At 38.9% G+C, this 24,020-nt stretch overlaps 1 protein-coding gene across 2 annotated transcripts in view; it reads left to right on the top strand.

The window, feature by feature from the left end:
• Positions 1–23,659, top strand: part of LOC150105117 (uncharacterized) — a 128,142-nt gene extending 104,483 nt beyond the window's left edge. For both annotated transcript variants that reach the window (XM_090395501.1, XM_090395502.1), the window contains exon 3: positions 21,191–23,659. In XM_090395501.1, the coding sequence (XP_090251627.1) occupies positions 21,191–22,416 (1,226 nt within the window). In that variant the 3' untranslated portion in view covers positions 22,417–23,659. The remainder of the gene's footprint in view (positions 1–21,190) is intronic.
• The last annotated feature ends 361 nt before the right edge of the window (positions 23,660–24,020 follow it).

The following is a 24,020-nucleotide window of genomic DNA, read 5'->3' as shown; positions in this document are numbered from 1 at the left end:
AATAAATGCATTTTACATGAAAATTAGCTGTGAGTATAGATTTTTTTAATAATACAAAGCTAAATAAAAACTTTCAAATATATTGCTAAGGAATTTCAAAGTATTGCTAAGGAATTGGCTTGTTGTATGTTATATTTTTAGCTAATTTAAATTTTAAAAAATACATTCGAGGTGTTTAGAAGGAAATACAGAATTGCCATTATTAAACTTCCCTATTCAGAGCCTTGTGTAGCTCGATCTAACAATCGGAATGTCACCAAATTTGGTAGGAAGACTACTCAAGTTAAATCGATGATGGAAGTTTGAAGAAACAGGATCTTTGGAAGTTCGACCTGGCTGAGGATGGAAATCAATGCCATCACGGGTAATTGAAGCTGCCACAATTGGATACGCTTTATTCCACGGTATAGTATGGAAAGACTTGCGGAAAATGATTACATTTTCTCCATACAAGATCAGCAGCTGCTACACGATGATTTTGATAAGCGACTGACATTTCCTGTGACGTTTCTAGTCATATAGGAAGTCGACGAATCTTAGCCTTAGAAAATTGTGTGAGAAGATAAGGCGCATTTTCATCTGAACGAGACTGTAAACACCCGAAATTGTCGAAATTGGGCTTCAAAATCAGCCTATGTGCTCCAGGAACTCCCGTAACCTTCAGCAAAAAATTGCCATTTGAAGTTGCGAAATGATATTTTTTTTCCTTTCTTTCCAGTTACCAAATTTGGTGACATTTCGATCGAACTACATAAGGCTTTGAATAGGGGAAGTTTAATTATGGCCATCTTGAGGTTCATTTTTATTTCTATGAGTTTTAACTCTACAGCTAATACATAACAACTAAACTCCCTCATCCAAGCAAAGGATTTTAAAAATTTGTCCACATGTTAAGAAAAACTGTTCCATATCAACAACAATACACTTCCCCTCATGATCCCACTTTTTTGGAAACCTCTGTTCTAGACAAATTGATTGGTTTGAATGTGATTTGATTGATAGGTTTTAAAGTTCAGCATATTATGTATATTATGTCTATTAATTGGGGTGCGTTTTTTCAGGAAGGAAAAATCCTAACTAATTTCAGTTGAAACGCCCTTATAAAGTTTACTCACATCCTGGATTCGAATCGAGGGTCAAATGTCTCAACGTCCTTGCGACTGAGCTATAGAGACGCTCATTCTCTGGAGAAGACGAGATCGTGTTTCTTAGAAGATAGATTTAACCTTCATTTTTTCTTGGAATACAATATCACAAGTATCCTATCGTCAGCATTCAGTACATTTAAAATTTCTCTCTTGAGCCAGGCGCTACTTTACCTCTGAACCGCTATTAATTCAATATAAATCTAATCCACCACTGAATACAATTTTTCTATTTAAGAAGGTGCTTCTAAGAGTACAACAGAGCAATGAATGGATCAAGTTTTATTTTAAAAATTACGAAGCATCATATTTTGAGCTTGGAATTAAACAAAAGACTATAAAAATTAATTACCTTAAACAACATTAAAGAAGCCTTTGATAGAATAATAATGTACTTTGTCATTTTGTTCTTAAGTTCCAATTAAACTCTAGAAAGCGTTTATTTTTATTCTTATGGTTAAGTTACTACTAGAAATGTTTTAGTTCTTCATGTTAATAGCTTTATTTTGTCTTTTTCGCTTTCAGAGAAAAAATATTTTTCTTCAAAAGATAGTTTATATTTCCCGGATGTTTTCTGCAATTAACTTGAAACGAATTTGCTAATTACAAATAATCAGATATAGCTAGCTTAAGTAATTATATTTCTCTTAAAATATTAGTCTAGTTTCCGGAAATCTAGTCCACATCGCAATCACTAATTTGAAATTGTAATGAAAAATCAACTTTCAGTTATTATTTTTGCTTAACTTAATTTTTGCTAATATTTTATTTTTGAGAGACCACAGTTCATCCAAGTAGTTTCAACGTTTTATTAATCGCCATTGTACGCGTTGCCTTCATTTTTTAAAAATGTTTGCTTTCTTTCGTTTCTTATTAAAGCTAATTATCTAAACGAACCGCAAAAATCCATAACTTTTCTTAGTTGTTTCATACAAAATTAATGCGATGTGATTATTTAAATACTGTATGCATAAATTAATTACCGACTGGCTAATCAAAGCGCAAGCTTAAAACAAAAGCTAACGTGCATTTTATGTTAGCAACTTAGCAACTATTAGTTGAGATGCGAAATTTACACCTGTCTTAACGGCCTTTGTTTAGTTTCGGATTAGTTTTTTGAATAAGTTTGAAAGAACACTAAAATGAAACTAGAATTTTAACTTTTAAATCAGATTCTTGATTTATTTTTAAATCGATGAAATAAATCATTTAATTTTCTGTTTTTCTTCCATACACCATTTTTAATAAACAATGTTTGTGCTTGTTAAATAAATGAACATTTACTTAATTTTCAAGCTCTAAATGGAGATTGGAAGTCAACCCCCAGAAAAGCTCAGCCGTTCTTTTCTCAAAAAGGCCAAAATGTCTCCTGTAGGAGATTTGTTACTATTCAATATTCAATATTAAAATTCCCTGGCAGTCAGAAACAAATTACCTGGGTGTAATTCTCGACAAAAAGCTATCTTTCAATCAACACACCAAGTCTGCATGCACAAAGGCATCTAAAGTCATAGCACAGATCTATCCGCTAATTAATAGAAATAGCAAGCTCAGCAACAGAATCAAATTGCAGCTATACCAGTTGACGATTCGTCCTATAATCACCTATGCCTCTCCGGCCTGGAGCCACACCTCTAATGCTAACATCATCAAAATACAGCGAGTGCAGAACAAGTGCCTGAGAATGATTTTGAATGCTCCGTGGTATGTTAGAAACATTCAACTCCACAGAGACACAAATATTCCCTATATCTTCTCTTTTCTACGATCCTTAGCCACCAAGTTTTTCCTAAAGACGTCCACACATCCCAACGATTTGGTTCAACAAGCTACAGCATACGATCCAACGGACATATTCAAATACAGAAGACCAAAAGCTATATTGGCCTCCTTTAGTGATGCATAATCTCCATGCCCAATCAGGGCGAGCATTCTGCTCATAAATTTTACCTTCACTGCAACCACAACAGATAGCGGGGAATATGAAAAGCATCTTGCTTCACCCCTAAAGACATAAATGTCAATTGTCAATTGTCAATTAATTTTCAAGATTTTCTGAAGGTTCAGATTTTCTGAAAAGAATGGATTAAGATGGCGGCTCGCGTGTTAGTGTTTTGTGTCGTGTATTATTGATGGTGAATTGTGAATTTGACTGATAAGTTTTTAGAGATTTATGCTTATTCATTAGTAATATCAGTTATTTGCTTGCTGCCATAAACAGGCATTCTATTTTCCATACTGGTTTATCCAGGTAAGTCAACTGACTTCACAAAGGCGATACGCTAGGCCTACTACCATTAGTATCGCCATTGTTGTTGTATTTTAACATCTTATTACTGGTTGACAAGCCTATGCTTGATATTGCTGGCAGTCCTTTGCGGATGTGGGATATTTTACAAAAATTTCTGCTGGCAGGTCTTCAGACCTGCGGGATATTTTATTAACGCACATACGCAGTTAAACCGATATGAGCGTACCTGACCTAGACGTATTCACTGATTTGCTCGATAAAGAGCCAGCTCTTGAACTCATTGATAAACTCCAAAAGAAGTTCAAGCTGACATGGCCTACCAGCAAGATTGACCCCGACACTATTATGGAGTCACTCGATAAAAAGCTAGCACTCAGTTTTATTAAAAAGCTCCTCAAAAAGTTTGAACGGGATTGGCCCGGCTACTTAAATTTGTATTCCTCACCTGAAGTCGATTGAGGAAAATGAAGACTCCCCTCAAATGGAGGAAAAACTCAATATAGTTGTCTCTACCTCTAATCCTTCTGATCAAGAAGAAACCCACGCACGTAAGAAGAGAAAAATTCTTGCTGCTGAGTCAACAAATGTTGTTGGTATGGACGAGGATGTTCCCACTTCAGATCCCTCTGTTTCCCCCAATGAAAAGGTGCCACCGATTATCCTATGGGAAAAGCAGAGATGGACATCACTCAGAACTGCCTCGAAAAGCTATAGTGCATCTGACCAGTATAATAAATGCAATCTTAAGACTTCACTATTTTCCATCCACCTGGAAAATGGCTGATGTGATTCCTATACATAAGCCAGGCAAAGATCCACACTTACCGCAGAATTTTCGTCCCATCAGTCTCATCTCCAATCTGGGTAAGGTTGCAGAGAAGGTCATCCTCTCACGACTCCAAACCTCAGTAAATGACCTAAACATCCTCCCTAAAGAACAGTTTGGTTTTCGACAACACCATAGTACTACCCAGCAAATCCACAGAATTGTGGAATATATCACCACCAGCTACAACTGGCGCCAGTGCACAGGAGCTGTATTCCTAGGCCTATCTAAAGCATTTGACAAAATCTGGCATTTTGGACTCCTGCACAAACTTATCTCAGCCGGTACCTCACTAAAAATGGTTCATCTAATCCGTTCATATCTTCAGAATAGATCAATGCAAGTTAAAGTTAACGGTTCTACATCGTCCCAGCGCCATATCTTTGCTGGAGTGCCGCAGGGATCTTTACTGGCTCCATTGCTGTTTTCTGTATACATGTCAGACATCCCACACAATCCGATAACTTCCATTTTAGCCCTGTATGCGGACGATACGGCAATACTGTCCAGATCTCTCAGACCCCACTTCGTTACCAGAAAGCTTCAAGAAAATCTTCTACAGCTGGAGGGTTGGTTCTCCAAGTGGAGATTGGAAGTCAACCCCCTGAAAAGCTCAGCGGTTCTTTTCTCAAAAAGGCCAATGTCTCCTGCAGGAGATGTGTTACTATTCAATACTAAAATTCCCTGGCAGAAAGAAACAAATTACCTGGGTGTGATTCTCGACAAAAAGCTATCTTTCAACCAACATATCAAGTCTGCATGTGCAAAAGCATCTAAAGCCATAGCTCAGATCTACCCGCTAATTAATAGAAATAGCAAACTCAACAACAGAATCAAATTGCAGCTATACCAGATGACGATTCGTCCTATAATCACCTATGCCTCTCCAGCCTGGAGCCACACCTCTAATACTAACATTATTAAGATACAGCGAGTGCAGAACAAGTGCTTGAGAATGATTTTGAACTCCCCGTGGTATGTTAGAAACAGCCAACTCCACAGAGACACAAATATTCCCTATATTCTCTCTTATCTACAATCCTTAACTTCCAAATTTTTTCTACAGACGTCCACACATCCCAACGATTTGGTTCAACAAGCTGCAGCATACGAGCCAACGGACATATTCAAATATAGAAGACCAAAAACTATATTAGCCTCCTATAGCGATACATAATCTCCATGCCCATTCAGGGCGAGCAAACTGCTCGTAAATTTTGCCCTCACTGTAATCCACGACAGATAGCGGGGAATATGAAAAGCATTTTGCTTCAGCCCTTCAGTCAATCAGCCCTCCTCCTACAGTACAAGAACACCAAAGGCCCAGGCATCAAAACCGGAGACTCAGCGGCCACAGTCGGAGACCTCCAATAATAGAGACACCCAAAAGCAAACAAGAAGTTATGCCGATGTGACCCGTACAATTAGACCAACTCCAGAACAAAATCAACCAACAGCACCTAAAAACCTAACAGCTGTTATTACGGCCTCACTAGCAAACATACTACAAAATTTCAGCCTATCAAACCCTACTGAAACCTCCACTAAAAGATTTCTTCGTGAAACTCAGGTCATCCTCACAGCTCTCATAAATGAACAGTAACAAACTCACTCCAGCATCTCTTCAGATAGTTGCTTGGAATGCAAATGGCCTCAAAAACAAAATTCTATATGTGAAATCCTCCGAGATTTCACATATAGATATCAACCAGATGTTATATTAATCGGTGAAACTCATTTAAGACTCCCAGACAATCCTAAAATAAGGGGCTATCGCCTATACAGAAATGACAGATTACTCTACAGAGGCAGCGGCACTGCCATCTTCATTAAAAACTACATTAAGCACCACTCTGTGAGCAACCCTTCAACAACTAACCTTGAGATCACAGGCGTGGAAGTAGCCACCAGCTCCACTGGCAAACTGAAAATCTACTCAGCTTACAACCCTCCCCAAAAATCTCTACTTCACTCTGACCTAAATGCCATCTTATACGTCAGAGAGCCGACCATTATAGCCAGGGATCTGAACTCCAAGCACCCGGCATGGAATTACTCCGCCACCAACAAGAATAGTTGCATCCTTTCCAATTACTTAAGATCAAGCAATGCTGTTGTGGCAGGCTCCATCGAACCAACTCATCTCAGTACGTTTGGCATTACTGACATCCTGGATATATAGCTATCCTGCAGGATATCAAACTTCAATACAGCATCATATCTATGGATGAACTATCATCCGATCATAACCCAATTCTTCTACAGCTGAGAAAACAAGAATACCTGTCTCCTCCTTCTCACTCCTATATAGCATGGGAAAGACTGTCAACAGCACTGAAGGATTATATTGGACCTGCTCCTCACATACGCACAAAAGAAGTAGAAACTGCAGTTAAAAATCTCACACAACAAATTAATTCTGCTATAAAGGTAGCTTCCTCCTACAAATCTGTCCGCAAGCCAGTTCGTTTGCCTGATGACATCATGAACTTGATCAGAGACAAAAACAGAGCTAGGAAAAGATTCCATAACACGTGTGCACCACAAGATAAAACACATCTAAACAGATTAAATGGGGCAGTAAGAGATGCACTCAAAGCTCATAGAGACCAAGTATGGGATGAAAAGTTATCCTCCATTTCACCTACTGATTACTCCATCTGGGGACTACTGAAAAATATCAAAAACAAAGACAGATCCCTTCCCCCAATATTCCCTGACCAGGGAATACAGAATTTTCTGACCAGGCTCACGCAGATGTAGACAAAGCAGAAGTTATAGCATACAATTTAGAGGAGCAATGCAGGCCTTCGTATGGAAACCTTGACTTTGACCACATATATAAAATTCACAGCAAGGTCAGACACTCACTCAAACTTCCTATCTCCAGCACTGACCATATTGCACCAACATCACCTGCTGAGATATATGACATTAAAAAACTAAAGAACAAAAAAGCTCCTGGGCCAGACGGCATTATTAATCGGGTGATCAAACTTCTGCCCCGAAAAGCAGTAGTGCACCTCACCAGTATAATAAATGCAATTTTAAGATTTCACTATTTTCCTTCCACTTGGAAACTGGCTGACGTAATTTCTATACATAAGCCAGGAAAAGACCCACACCTACCGCAAAATTATCGTCCAATCGGTCTCATCTCCAATCTGGGTAAGGTTGCAGAGAAGATCATCCTCTCATGACTCCAAACCTCAGTAAATGACCTAAACATCCTCCCTAAAGAACAGTTTGGTTTCAGGCAACACCATAGTACTACCCAGCAAATCCACAGAATTGTCGAATACATCACCACCAGCTACAACTGGCGCCAGTGCACAGGAGCTGTTTTCCTAGACTTATCCAAAGCATTTGACAAAATCTGACATTTTGGACTCCTGCACAAACTTATGTCAGCCTGTACCTCACTAAAAATGTGTACTTAATCCATTCATATCTTCAGAATAGATCAATGCAAGTAAAAATCAACGGTTCTACATCGTCACAGCGCCACATCTTTGCTGGAGTGCCGCAGGGATCTCTACTGGCTCCATTGCTGTTCTCTATATACATGTCAGACATCCCGCACAATCCGATGACTTCCATTTTGGCCCTGTATGCGGACGATACGGCAACTAACCAGATCTCTCAGACCCCATTTCATTACCAGAAAGCTTCAAGAAAACATTCTAAAGCTGGAGGATTGTTCTCTAAGTGGAGATTGGAAGTCAACCCCCAGAAAAGCTCAGCCGTTCTTTTCTCAAAAAGGCCAATGTCTCCTGCAGGAGATGTGTTACTGTTCAATACTAAAACTCCCTGGCAGACAGAAACAAATTACCTGGGTGTAATTCTCGACAAAAAGCTATCTTTCAACCAACACATCAAGTCTATGTGCACAAAGGCATCTAAAGCCATAGCTCAGGTCTATCCGCTAATTAACCACGCTACCGGCCAAGACGTCTATAGACGTTCACTTTATCATGGATGCGAAGTGCTTATTAAAATTGTAATACCATTGTTATAACAATGAAATATATGATGGATACGAAGCGTATGCGGATGCGTATTTGATCCATAACGGCCGGTAAGGTGGTTAATAGAAATAGCAAGCTCAGCAACAGAATCAAATTGCAACTATACCAACATACCCGTGGTATGTTAGAAACAATCAACTTCATAGAGATACAAATATTCCTTATATTTTCTCTTTTCTACAATCCTTAGCATCCAAGTTTTTCCTAAAGACGTCCACACACCCCAACGATTTGGTTCAGCAAGCTGCAGCATACGAGGCAACTGACATATTCAAATATAGAAGACCAAAAGCTATATTAGCTTCCTTTAGCGATGCATAATCTCCATGCCCATTCAGGGCGAGCAAACTGCTCATAAATTTTACCCTCACTGTAACCGCAACAGATATCTGGGAATATGAAAAGCATCTTGCTTCACTCCTAAAGACATAAATGTCAATTGTTAAAATATTTTCAATGCCAGGGTAACGAATGGCAATGCTGTAGCCAATGAAATTTTAACTGAGGCTCGGCTATTGCCCGTTACACAGCCATGACTGGAGCTTTTAGCTCGATAACACTCCATCCACACAGATTCTCTTCATTCAGATGACGGGGTAAAGGGTCAAGGGCTCAGTCCATCGCCCAGTTCTTTTAAGAACTTAATATTTTCAGTGGAAAGTTTTTTCAATTGGCTGCTTTCAATAGATGATTTTCATAAGATGATTAAAATCTGCATTTTAATCATCTTATGCTTATCCATAAAATAGTGAGAGAATTCTATTCGCAATCAAGTAACAGGAGTATTATGTAAAGTTTTTGGTAAGTAGTATTATTTAGAAAACTTTTAAGTGTAGAGTTTTGCTTCCTATGCTGGTAGGTCGATTTGATCTACGGGATATATGCTGGTAGATCGATTTGATCTACGCAATATTTATATTGGGCTCTAGGACCCACTTCTCAAACTTTATTCTTACAAGATTGTTGACTCCTTTCAAACATGACAAAGCCTCTAAATGAAAGCATATTCGAAGAAGTATACAGAGAATTTCTAAGATAAGGAAAACTATTGAGCGACAACTGGCCAGGGAAAGTAAAGCTGTTAGATACATTCCCCCCTACAGCAGTCACAGAGGATAGGATGGATGATTTAAATGAAGGAAGTATGTTGACTAAACCAGAATTAGGATACTCCACAAATCTAGAGGATGCTGCATCCTTAGATGGCACTCAGCAGTTTTTGGAAACCAACACAGAATTCCAAATAGTCAAAAAGAAAAAGAAAATCTCCTCTACTGCAGATACACCCAAAACAGCGGAGATAGAACCAGATAATGAACTTAAAGAAAGGGTACCCCCAGTCATCCTAAGGGCCAAGGAGCACTGGACGTCCGTTGCATCCGCACTGAAATCTGCAGATATCACCTTCACGAAAGCTACAAATACAGAAGAAGGGATACGTATACAACCAAAAACCTCGTCAGACTACAGAATTACCAAAACAGACAAGACTCCGATGCCACTGGTACTAGTAGAGATCAGTCAAACTTATAAACACATATACAACCTGACGTCCATCTGTGGACTGAAAATCACTTTAGAACCATTAAGGGAAAGGGCTTCAACTGGGCAGAGGAGAATCTAAAAGTGGTATTAAGAGGAGTAACAGAAACAATACAGATAGAAGAAATCAAAGCAAACTTCCAACTTAAGGGATTTAGCCCAATTAAAGTCAACCGAATGCGGAGAGCTGATAAAACACCCTATCCACTAATTCTAGTGGAAATAAGTAAAGACTAAAAACATATATACAATCTCCAAACCATCTGTGATCTAGTTAAAAGTTGAGTCATTGAAACATAAATCAACTACAACCCAGTGCCATAGATGCCAGAAGATTGGGCATGCACAACGATGTGGGAAGGCTGAATTTCGTTGCGTGAAATGTGATAGCAAACACGCAACAAATGAATGCCAAAAACCCCGCACACAACCAGCAAAGTGTGCAAATTGTGGAGACCCACACCCTGCAAATAAACTATAGGGGCTGTATAGCATTTCCCCAAAACCAAAAGACACAACTCAAAACTAGTAAATATATGCAAGAACACACGTACTCGCATCAAACCATAGTCTCCACAACGGATGGAAGATCGTATGCTGAAGTTACAAGATCAACCTTCCAAAAAGACCCAAAACCAAATCAGTCACTCCAAACCAACAAACCTATCCTACTGAACATAACAAGTCACATGTTGAAATGCTTGCTGAACACCGACAAACTAACCCAACTCAAGAAGAGAAGGATATCATCTTAAGGCACACACAGTCACTCCTTGTGGAAATCATTAATGGATAAGGCTAAAAGAAAACAAATCGCTACAAATTGTTTCATGGAATGCTAACGGTTTATCTACCAAATTACAGGAGCTGCAGGAGTTTGCAGCAGAAACCCAACCAGACATCATCCTCATAAATGAGACGCATCTTCGTCCAAGTGACAAGATCAGAATTAACAGTTATAGCACTTGCCGTACAGACAGATGCTATGCCAGAGGTGGAGGCCCCGCCATCTTTGTGAAATGAAACATAAAAATTCAATAGCCGAACCCCAAACAGAACACATGGAACCCACGGGAATAGAAATACATATGGAAAACACAAACAGCATCAGGATATATGCATCCTACAACCCCCTCAAATAAAAAAAACTCCTTGAATCTGACTTAGATGTGATACTAAATACAGGCAGAGCAGTGATTATAGCTAGAGATTTTAATGCCAAACATTCAGTCTGGAATAGCAGAACCTGAAATATTAATGGAAGAATACTCAACTCGTATACCACTTCACGAAATATAATAGTGATAGGACCCACTGAACCCACACATTACGGAGCAACCGGATGTCCTGATGTACTATATATAGCTATATTAAAAACATAGCGCACAGCTATCAAATACAAGCAATCAACGACTTAAGTTCTGATCATAACCTCATCATATTACAACTTGGCACCATACAAGATTTAACCGAAAACACCACCACATTTATAAATTGGAAACTACTTCCCTCAGCCTTCCAGAAAAATCTGGAAGGCTGAGGGAATACCGCATATAACATCCACTGAAGATATAGAAAAAGCAGTGAAAACTCTTGAAAAATAAGTACTGACAGCAATAACATAGGTAACAAATATAACCAAATGTGCACCATCAAATAAACTCCCAGAGGATATAAAACGTCTTATCCAAGAGGAAAAACAGATTAAGAAGACAATATCAGAGAACAATTGACCCAGCGGATAAACAAGGTTAATAGAGCAACAAACCAGGTTAGGTATGCTAAAGGATCACCGTAACAAACTCTGGAATAACAAAATTCTCCAATTAAACACAGAGGATCAATCAATATGGAAAATGATGAAATCACTCCGTTCAAAGCGTTTTATACTTCCTCCAATCCAAGGTGAATATAGTGTTGTCTACAACGACGAGGAAAAAGCTGAAGCATTTGCTGACAGCCTAGAAAAACAATGCAGCCCCAATTATATCAATTCAGATATAAACTTCATAAGAAAAATCCACACCCAAGTGTGTAAAATAATTCAAAACGCCTCACTCCAATCCAATAACAAACCTATGTCACCAACAGAAATATATGAGATCTTAAGAAAACTAAATAACAAAAGGCTCCGGATCCAGATGGAATAACAAACCAAGTGCTCAAGCTACTTCCCGCAAAGGGAGTTATGCATCTGGTAGCCATCATTAATGCCATCCTTCGGCTAAATTATTTCCCAGAGCGATGGAAACTTCCTGACGTTTTCCTAATTCCCAAACCTGGAAAAAAATAAACAGTTTCCTGAAAATTACGGACCAATCAGCCTTCTTTCATGCATAGGTAAGATAGCCGAACGTGCAATTCTCATACCGGTTCAAGAGGCAACAGATATCAACCATATAATTCAAGATGAACAATTCGGCTTTAGGAAATATCACTCCACAACACTCCAAATTTACAGTGTTGCCGATTATATAACCCAAGAGTATGAATGGCACCAACACTCTGGAGCAGTTTTCCTGGACATCACTCAGGCATTTGATAGAGTGTGGCATCAAGGACTAATTTGTAAGCTACACGAAGTTGGTATTCCATTACCACTAGTTCTACTTATCAAATCATATCTAAATAACAGAAAATTTAAAATAAAACTCAACGGTATCAGATCCACAGAGAGGAGAATCACGGCCGGAATCCCTCAAGGCTGTCTGCTGTCTCCCCTACTCTTCTCCATATACATGGCAGATCTCCCCAAACTATCTCCAGCTATCACTGCTCTGTATGCTGACGACACAATCATTATAGTCAGATCCCTCCGTCCACATCTGGCCACAATCAGGCTGCAGAGAGCAGTCAATGAATTGGAGGATTGGTACATCAAATGGTGTATCGCAATCAACCCAAGAAAAAGCTCTACAGTACTTTTCACCAGACGTAAAGCAGAACCAAATACAAGCATACAAATGTTTGGTAAAATCATCCCTTTGTACAATTCTACTAAATATCTGGGAGTTCATCTTGATAGATGTCTAAACTTCAAGTCACATATAGATAGTGTTGCCACTAAAGCAAGTCAGACCATAGCAGAGATATATCCAGTTTTGAATAGGAACAGCTTCTTAAGCATAAGCAACAAAATTCTCCTCTACAAATCAATGATCAGACCACAACTAACTTATGCCTCTCCAACCTGGGATCACTCAGCTAAAAGCAACATCAACAGACTACAGACAATCCAGAATAAATGTCTAAGAGTGGCGTTTAATGCCCCGTGATTCATGAGAAACAGCCAGTTACACCAAGAAGCCGATCTTCCAGATATCAAGACCTACATGATAGGCATTGCAGAGAAATTCTTCACAATCACAGATAATCACCCAAATCAGCTTATTCGACAGGCACGGACTACAAACCCTCAGATCGTTTGAAACATAAAAGATCGAAATCCTCCATCGCAAGAAAAAGCTGATACAGCCTCAATGCTCACAATGAGGGGGTAAATTACCCACAATAATCCCATCACCCACAAACTGAAATCCAGATGAAGGGATAAAGAGTCAAGGACTCAGTTCATCAACCAGTTAAGTTCAAAGTTCAAATATTTTCAATGGGAAGAGGATAAAGGATAATGTAAATTTCATGGGTATAGAATTGTGAGGAGTTTGGTAAAAAAAAGAAAATACGGCATGGTGTTGTAAATTAGGATATTGAGCCAGAGGTCTACCGCGTAGTTGTTTAGAATTTTTTTCAAGAATTCGAAGCTGCTGTATATATTTCTGAAGAATAGCTACCCAGGTAAGCAATTGCATTTACAACTAGGGCGATTCGCTAGGCCTACCGCCGCTAAAATCGCCATTGTTGTTTTCATACTCTTTATATGCAACTGTCTATATATTATTGTGGCAAGGACAAGGCATGTCCAGGCCTAACCATGGATACGCAATACGATGAACTTAATTTTGAAGAACTTTTGGCAATTTTTAAACATGTAGGCAATTTACTGCACACCAAATGGCCAGGAAAAGTTGTAATTCATCAGATAAAAGAAGTTGATACAGTTGACCCTCAACTCTCAGAACTTCTCCCCAGCATCTCCCAAGACAGCACCAACGAACTAGCAACAACAGCTGATGACAATCCCCTCCCCCCTTGCAGACCACAGTGCTTACCAGGAGGTCCGCGCCTCCAAGAAACGCAAAATTGCAGCCTCTGGACCACCTAAAGAGGATGGAATGGAAGAAGACAGTCCTGTTCCGGACGCTCCTGCCTCCACTAGAGAAAAGGTACTCCCATTTTATTCTCCGCGAAAAACAAAGATGGATGTCGCTAAGGACTACGATGTCCAATCTGCAGATCTCATATAGCCATGCAAAGAATGTCTCAGATAGTATTAAAATTCAATCTAGGACAGTAATGGATTATAGAAGACAAACAGGTGAATTGAATGCCAGAGGCATTCACTACCACACCTTTTCACTTGGGTTAAAAAAAAAAACTCAAAGTAGTGATCAGAGGTGTATCTGAAAATGTATCCACAGAAGTGGCTGCGGATCTGTACCAGCAGGACTTACCACCATTAAGGTCAGCAGAATTACCAAGAAAGACAACACTCCGAATGCCACTGGTACTAGTAGAAATCAGTGAAACTTATAAACACATATACGACCTGACGTTCATCTGTGGACTGAAAATCACTTTAGAACCATTAAGGGAAATGGCTTCAACTGGGCAGTGCCACAGATGTCAGAAATTTGGCCACGCCCAGAAAATGTACAATGCTGATTTTAAATGTTTAACTGTGGGGACAGCCACCCAACAAATACATGCACTAAGCCAAAATCCACCCCGGCTAAATGTGCCAACTGTGGCAGCCCTCACACTGCCAAATAGAAAATCAGAGGCGTGAACATACCCTTCATCCCTCAGTAATCTCTGACATAGATCATCTGACAGAAAGATCTATGTCAGATTACTGATTCACAACCTCTCAAAGATCAACATAAAGGTTCAGAAGCCCATCTGCCGAAGTCAGAGGTCCTCAAAAGAACAACTCAGCATCAACAGACAAGGACATATGCTGATGTAGCTCGTCCCAGACATTCCTGGATCATTCAAAACCACATACAAATCCTGACAGCTATCATTACCTCTTCTCTGGCAAATATGATGTTAGATTTTAGCAGATCCAACCCCTCAGCATGCTCTACTAATAGATTTCTATAGGATACGCAAGCCATCATCACAGCGCTCACTCATGAAGAGATATAAATTAAAACCAGACTCACTAGAGATCATCGCATGAAATTCGAACGGCCTGAGGAGTAAGATCTTAGAACTCCAGGACTTCACCCAAAGACATCACTCGGATGTTCTTTTACTAAGCGAAACGTATCTAAGACCTTCAGACTACCCCAAAATTAGGGGATATCAACTGTACAGAACAGACAGACTATCCCACAGAGGAGGCGGCACTGCCATTTTCATTAAGAATTACATCGCTCATCATTCTATAAACATCCCTCCTACCACTAACATCGAGGTCACCGGCATTGAGATTCTCACGCGTTCGGCTGGCAAACTAAAAATCTTCTCAGCATATAATCCTCCACAAAAAATATTACTGTCCTCAGATTTGAACGCCATATTGGATACCAGAGAGCCTGTCATCATGGCCGGAGACTTAAACGTCAAACATCCAGTCTGGAATAGCCGTTCCACCAACAAAAACGGACACATACTAGAAAACTATGCTAGATTCAACAAAACCTGCTTGTGGTAGGTCCAGCCGAACCCACCCATCACAATACTTATGGTCGGGCTGATATCTTGGACATAGCCATACTACAGCATATCAGACTCCGATACAGTTTAATGACAATTAATGATCTATCATCCGACCACAATTCAATACTGTTAAAGTTGGGAAACCAAGAAAAACAGTCCCCCCCTCTCTCACTCGTTCATTCCTTGGGAAAGGCTGTCCAAGGTACTCCCGAAATATATCGGTCCTGTACCCATCATAAAATCCAAAGAGGAAATTGAAACAGCCATAAAAGATCTAACTGAACAGATTAATGCAGCCTGTGCAGCAGTTACTATCTCCATAACTACCCGCAGATCCAACCACTTACCAGAAGATATTATGAATCTCATCAGGGAGAAAAACAAAGCAAGAAAAATATACCATAACACCAGGGCGCCACAAAACAGGTGGATGTTGAACAGACTCAACTCCGCAGTGAGAGATGCCCTCATAGCCCATTGAAGTCAACTTTGGGAAGAAAAATTGACCTCCATCTCTCCTGATAACCGCTCCATTTGGAATCTTATCATAAAGATTAAAACAGAAATAAACCTTCCCCCCCCCCTTCAAATATTCAGGCCTCATTCATACCGATGTAGATAAAGCTGAAGCAATTGCAAAACATTTAGAAAAGCAATGTAAACCTTCATACGGTCATCTCGATTTCAATCATATATATAAGATCCACCGACACGTCAGATGTTCACTCAAATCTGCTGTCACATATTCCACTCAAACTGTACCCACGTCACCTGCTGAAATATATGATATAATCAAGAAGTTCAAGAACAAAAAGACCCCCGAACCTGACGTATCTCCAACAAGGTGTTAACGCTCGTACCTCGCAGAGCTATTGTGCATCTGACAAATAGAATTAACTCCATCCTTCACTACAAATATTTCTTTTCCTACTGGAAACTGACTGACATAATGCCAATCCATAAACCTGGAAAATACTCTCGATTGCCTCAAAGTTACAGACCAATCAGCCTCATCTCAAACCTGGGCAAAATTGCCGAGAAGGTTATTCTCACCCAGACTCCAATAATCAGTACACCAGCTAAATATTCTTCCTAAGGAGCAGTTTAGGTTCCGCCAATTTCATAGCACCACGCAGAAAATATACAGATTAGTGGAATATATCACCACGGGTTTTAACTGGCGTCAATGTCAATGCACTGGAGCTGTTTTCCTTGACAAAGTCAGTGCATTCGATAAGGTTTGGCATTATGGTTTGCTATACAAACTGATATCATCTGGTGTACTAATCAGAATCATTCGTCTTATAAAGGCATACCTCTACGATAGGCGCATGCAAGTCAGGATGTGTGGGGCAGTTTCGTCACAAAAATGCATCTTGGCTGGAGTTCCACAAGGATCTTTACTAGCACCGATTCTATTTTCCATATACTTGTGTGATATCCCTCACAACCCGCTGTCATCAATCAAAGTCCTATAGGCGGATGATACAGCAATATTGGCCAGATCTTTAAGGCCGCACCTAGCCATCAAGAAATTGCAAGAAAACCTATTGCTAATCGAACAATATTTCGCCAAATGGCGACTCCAAGTAAATCCTCAGAAGTGCGTAGCCATGCTATTTTCTAGAAGATCAATGCTTCCTACTGAAGATATCCTCCCATTCAACACAAAAATCCCATGGCTAACTGAGATCAAGTATCTTGGAGTACTATTGGACAGAAAACTGACTTTCAGCTCCCATATGAAGACTCTCTGCAAATACATCAAAAACCATAGCCCAGCTCTACCCGCTAATTAACAGAAACAGCAAGCTGAGCACCAGAATCAAACTACTCATATATAAACTGATGGTTCGTCCAATACTCACCTACGCTTCTCCGGCCTGGAGTCATACCGCTAATACTAATATTCTGAAGTTACAACGTGTGCAAAACAAATGTCTCAGAATGATCCTGAACGCCCCATGGTTCGTACGAACTGTTAAACTTCATCGTGACACAAATGTCCCGTATATTTACACTTTCATGCAGACTATAGCAACCAAATTCTTCTCAAAAGCATCTGGGCACCCTAACAAACTGATCCAACTGGCTGCAGATTATGACGCAATGGATTATTTCAAACATAAAAGACCAAAAGGCATCGTAAACTACAATACCGAGAACTAATCTCCAAGCCCACTGAGGGCGAGTGAACTGTGAGTGGAGAAAACTATATGAGCAATTAGCTCATATAGTTTTCTCCACTCACAGTTTCTCTCAAGATAGCGGGGGATATGAAAAGCATTTGCTTCATCCCCTTAGGTCAGTAATGTTGTAAACTGTTGTAAGTAAATATTTTCAATGGTGAGTGATCATTTGAAAAAAGAATTTTTGAGGATTATGATGGCGGTCATTGTAATGATGAGTGATATATATGAGTTAGCAGTTATGGTGATAGTTCTTGCATGATGAAATTGTGAATCGTATTATAAATGCAGGTATGGAAAACTTCTTAATCCTAACAAATAGCAACACTGATAGACATGGAAAAACATAGATTAAACGAAATTCGAAGGTGTATATTGGGAGTTCATCAGATTAGGGGAAGTATTTAATAATAAAATAAAGCTCTATGAAACATTCCCCCCCCCCCCCACAATCGTCAAAGAAGACAGTCTGGAAGACCAAAACCACGAGTACGTAACAGCATTAAACAACAGACAACATGGCTCAGACCAGTCACAAATCCTGAGGATACAGCAAAATTCCAAACTAATGTAAACCTTAAATTGGACACAGCTCACACACAGGAGGAATTCCAAATAGTTAAAAATAAAAAAAGTGAAATCTCCGGTACTGGAGACACACCCAAACCAGTGTAAATGGAGACTGATGATAATACAAACTCAAAAGAAAGAATACCCCCGTCATCCTAAAAGAAAAAAATCATTGGACATCAATTGTCATCTCATTCCGAACATTAGAAATATCATTTACGAAAGTCACCAACAGAGAAGAAGGAATTCGCATCCAATCAAAAACTTCCACCGATTACAGAAAACTAACCAAATTACCGGATAACAGCAACCTACCCTACACATTTGCACTCAATAGTGAGAACCTTAAAGTTGTGCTCAGAGGGGTAACAGAATCAATTACAACAGATGAAATCGCATCAGACCTCAGACCTCCAAAACAGAGGTTTGAGACCTGTTCAAGTCAGCGGCATGCACAGAGCGGACAAAGCACCATGCCCCCTAGTACTGGTAGACATCAGCAAAGACGAGACACACATCTACGATCTCCAAACTATCTGCGATTTAGTCATGAACACTGAATGATTAAAACACACGTCAGTAACGACGAAATGCCATCGCTGCCAAAAATTTGGCTATGCACAACGCTGTTGCAAAGCAGGTTATCGATGCGTTAAATCTGGTGGCGATTGAATGCCAAAAAACCACACACAACCAGCAAAGTGTGTAAACTGCGGAGGCCCACATCCCGCAAACTACAGAGGCTGTACGGCATTCCCACAGAACCAAATGACTCAACTCCATATCAGTAAACCTTTACAAGAACATAGAACTACCATACAAGCCACGACCTCCACAACAAGCAGAAAATCTTATGCAGAAGCAGCTATGCCAAGACAGGTGCTATTATTACATGCGTTTTGCATTAGAATCCACCTTACGTCCAAACAACTCTTTTGAACTAATTAAATTCATTATGGGTTATTTTCTTCATATCATCATCAAATTTTTGTATTTACCCTCTGATACGTACCCTTAGGGTTGTATGGAATACTATGACTGCCAAATGAAAAGTTTATTTTATTATTAATTTCCTATCAGCAGTTTTCTTCTGATTTTCTAGGACTCCAATATTATCAGATCTTATATTTCTCTTCTAAGACACTTACTGCATTTCCTCTTAGGGTGTGGTCTCATACCCGGAGAAGAAAGTAATCTCCCATCTAAAGACAATCGCAAACATCCATGTCCATAGCGGAATTCGAATTCGCAACTTCTTGGTTTGAGAGGGGATACGCTAACCACTCGGCCAACCAGGCTGGCATTTGCTGTCATGACGTCATTAGATGTATGTTTTGTCTCCTTTTTTCTTTCTATTCTGTTTAAAAGACCACACGAGATTAATTACTGTATGCTCGCATATTCTTGAATACTAACAAGTTCAAGTTCTTTCCTAATATACATCCTCTGTCCGAAAAGAAACCGAACTTTTCGAAAATAGGAGAAACTAGTGGCGCCATCTATTGTATCTCTTTGTTGTCGAAAGCGGCAACCTTCATTGGTGTTGTGTCAACTGTTTATGACATTTGTTTTATTAGGAACCGAGTTATAGTGCGAAGAGTGGCAGTGTGTTTTGACGAACGGTCGGAAAATGAGTTTCAAACAGAGAGCTGCGATTGACTTTTGTGTTAAACTTGGTAAAAGTTTTACCGAAACGCATTAAATGCTTCAAAAAGCATACAGTGATGAATGCTTATCCCGTACTTAAGTTTACGAGTGGCTTAAGCGATTTCAAAGTGGTCGTCAGATGCTTGAGGACGACGAAAAGCCGGGCCGTCCAAAAACTGGACTGTGCAAAGTTACAGTAACATCCAAAGAATGCGTGATTTCATCAAAGAAAACCCGAATCGTCCATGAGATTGATTGAAGATGAATTGGGGATTCCAAAATCAACTGTGCACAACATTTTAACTGAGAGTTTGGACCTTCGTAAATTGAATTCGCGATTTGTTCGCCACAAATTGATCGACGACCAAAAAATGTATCAAATTGAACACTGCGAAGACCTCATTAAAACCGCTTGTTAGGAGCGGTTTTAATGAGGTCCTCGCAGTGTTCCTCTTTGAAACGATCGTTTCAAAGAGGTTTGAAACTAAAATCTCCTTGAAACGATCGTTTTTGAAACGTGGTGCTTTGAGTATGAGCCTGAAACAAAGCGCCAGAGTGCTGAGAGGAGACCACCAGAAGAGGGGTATCCGAAAAAAAGTCACTTGGAGAAGTCAAAAGTAAAGACAATGCTGACTTGTCTACGATTCCAAGGATATTATCCAGAAAAAATTCGTACCGCCTGGTCAAATGGTCAATGGTGAGTTTTATCTAGAAGTTTTTAAGCGATTGGTAGGGAGAATTCGTCTCTTACGGCATGAATATCGTGACGACCGACCGTTTGTCAAAGCACACTGTCACTCTTGGCAGTATAACTCGGCTTCTAAATGAAACAAATGTCATAAACACGTGGCGCCACTAGTTTCTTCTATTTTCGAAAAGTTCGGTTTCTTTTTGGACAGAGGGTGTATTAACATTTAATTTTATTGTGCTATTTATTCCATCTGTTCACTTTTCTAATCTTTCTCTGAACTCATATTTGTGTTCTTCAGTCTTTGATCAACTGTTTGATTTCATTTTGCCCTGAGATTTTTTTTCTTTTGCTGTTATGACTGCTGACTTAATAAAGGTTCCCATACTTCTTGCTTAAATGTATATTTAAGAAACATGCGTATGAATGTCCAGCCTAATGACATTATGTCACAAGGCTCTACTTTTAGTACAGTGGTGTGTCGATGTCCTTCTAATTATCATTTTTTTTTATTTTGCAGGAAAATGTACGCTGATTGGTTTCACAGTCAATAGTACAAAGCCTTTGAACTGTTACCACTTCACATGCACCCCGTGGAGCTCCTGCAAATTCATGAAGTCTCGAGAAACGATCACCTTCAGGATTAAGCCAAATACAACACATGAAATCGAAGTAAAGCCAACGGTTTATGAATATGAATCGATGAACAATGAAAGCCAACCGGATGCCTCCAAGCAAGATTCTTTTAAATCCTCTCATGGGGGACGCACAAGGACTATATCGGCCAGGAAAGGAGCGTCTCCTGAAGAAGAAGAAGTCAGTTCAGTGGCCCAAGGTGATGGAACTTTCTCGAAGCCAAGAAAGGGTGCAATACCGGACCGAATTATGGATCACACTCTACGATTGAAAAATGACAACACTACAGTAAAGCCAAGGAAAGGAGTAGAATTAGGATTTTCAGAAAATACATCAAAAATTTCCCACACATCTCATGATTATATGACTAGTACATTAGATGACAATAACACCGAATTGACCAATATATTCCTCGATCAAATAACAGACCAAAACGACACTTACAGTTTTAAAAATTCGTCGATAACGGCGTCGACTAGTAGCGGTACAGAAAAGAGTTTGGGAATGAAAACGCCAGAATTGACATCCAGTAAGGTTTTAAGCAGCACCCAACAGGTATCAACCAAGTTGCTTTCGACTGAAATTCCAGTTTTTACCCAGCCTCCCACATCTTCACTCCCAAAGAGGAACGAATCCACCGAGTTGACTTCTCAGGAAGAAAAGGAAACACATCCGGCAACTGTTCCCCAATCTTTAAGTGGACTGCTTTCTTCGGAAACGCTAACAGGAACGCTGTCATCAAAAATGGCAGATACGCAGCTCACAGAATCTACCCCAATATTTACGACAGAAGAAAAACCAATACTGGCTACTTCAATCTCAGTTTCTATTCCAGAATCCTCAGAAAAATACATGAACTTATCGTCAACGGGATTTTCGTTGCCACTAACTACAATGACAATAAAAGTCTTTGAGCCAAGTGATCCTCTTGATTCAGCTGACCAGTTTAAGATGTCTTCCGTGGCTGTCGTTATAGCGCTGACCATGGGTTTACTGTTGCTTTTCACTGTGTTAGGAATTGTAGGAAAACATGTGTACGATATATGGTTGAGAAGGCATTATCACAGGATGGATTTTCTGATAGATGGGATGTATGATAACTATGCTTGAAATATTCCCTTGGAGAAGCTTGACTACAATATTCCCTCAAAGTGTGAAACCAGCTCTTAATGTTGGCAGAAAGTAACATATCATAAATTATGTATAGTCTCCTCTTCCTTCTGTTCATACGACACTTCTGAAGTGCCTCAATAGATTGTTTAGGATTTTGATCTCATATCTTAGCTGATAAGCAGCTTTGAATTCATGGCAATTAACGTATCTGAAATTGTTGGTGAAGAAAAACCAAATATCTTTTGATGTCTTGTTGAAATATCTGAGATTTATAGTAATGCGGTTATGAAAACACTGGACTATGAAAATATTGGACTTTTAACGTATATAATTTTTCAAGGAGCGATTTGTGTCATCTAAGAAAACAAGATGGACTCTTTTAGCAAACGCATACAACAGTATTATAATCTACACTAGAAATTCAATTCTGATAGAGAAGATTTCCATATTTTCATAAGACTTATGTGCAACAGCTAATACAAGACATATTGGATAATAGGTCTTTGGATAATAGTATCTTTGTTTAGAGTATTTTTTTAATTTTTTAATTTTATTTTTTTTATGTCTTGATTCGTTCATGTACGTAATTTCTCCAGATGTTTTAAAACTTCGTCGAACAAATGTTGGGGATAAAAAAAAGAAGAAAAAACAAACGATTCTGAACTATATTTTAGTCAATATTCAAAATTAGAGTTTGATTTTTTAAGAGTAGTTTTTTTCTTCCCTATAAAATTCGAACAAACGAATATCTGTGTGAAAGTTTGAAATAGATGTGATATAATTCATAATCTTTATCTCTGTATATAGGTCTCTGAAAATATATAATGGCAACATATGGTTTTTAATATGAATATAGTTATATTTATTTTGATTTTTTACCATTCAGAAATGATAATGTATTTTGTTAAAATTACATTATAATAATGAAAGCCAAACACCAGGGGGAGAAGAGGAAGAGATTATTATTATTTGCAGACGATATTGGAAAAAATACTTTCTAAATTTTGAAAGACTATTTCTAGAAATATGTAAATGATTTGTAATAATAATATGTAAACTTTTAAATAGCATTTACCAGCAAATCAGTATTTTGTATATGCAAAACTTTAATAACAGCGGTTTTATTTCTTTATATTTGACAGATTAAATATTTTGAGTTGCCTATCCCGCAAGCATTCACTGAATTTTGAAGGTTTCACAAAAAATAAAACCCCTTCCTTTTATTGGAATATCATCTTCATTCTGGTATTCATCTCAATTATGCAGAATTTTACTAAAAATACTGATTCTGAACTTTAGTGTTAGCTTCAATGATGTTATTTCTACTGCATGTTTGTTACAAATAAGTTAGATCAGCGATTTTCAACCGGTGTGCCGCGAGATTTACGAAAACAAATTAATTGAAAGAAATAATATCGTAATTTACGCATTTATTTATTAGTGTCTGGTCTTCATTCTTCTTGTATGTGTAAATCAATCACAATTATGCCTATTTTTTGCCAGATCATCAAAAAAATTAAAAGAATATATTTTTAGTGTGCCGCAGAATTTTAATAATTAGTCTAGGTGTGCCGTATTATGGAAAAGGTTGAAAATCACTG

The sequence above is a fragment of the Typopeltis vanoorti genome, chromosome 7 (assembly GCF_054136105.1).
Source record: "Typopeltis vanoorti isolate ZY-2024b chromosome 7, IOZ_Tvanoo_1.0, whole genome shotgun sequence".
Classification (NCBI taxonomy): Eukaryota; Metazoa; Arthropoda; class Arachnida; order Uropygi; family Thelyphonidae; genus Typopeltis; species Typopeltis vanoorti.
The sequence above is the reverse complement of the archived record's forward strand: the minus strand, read 5'-3'. Positions and strand labels throughout refer to the sequence as shown.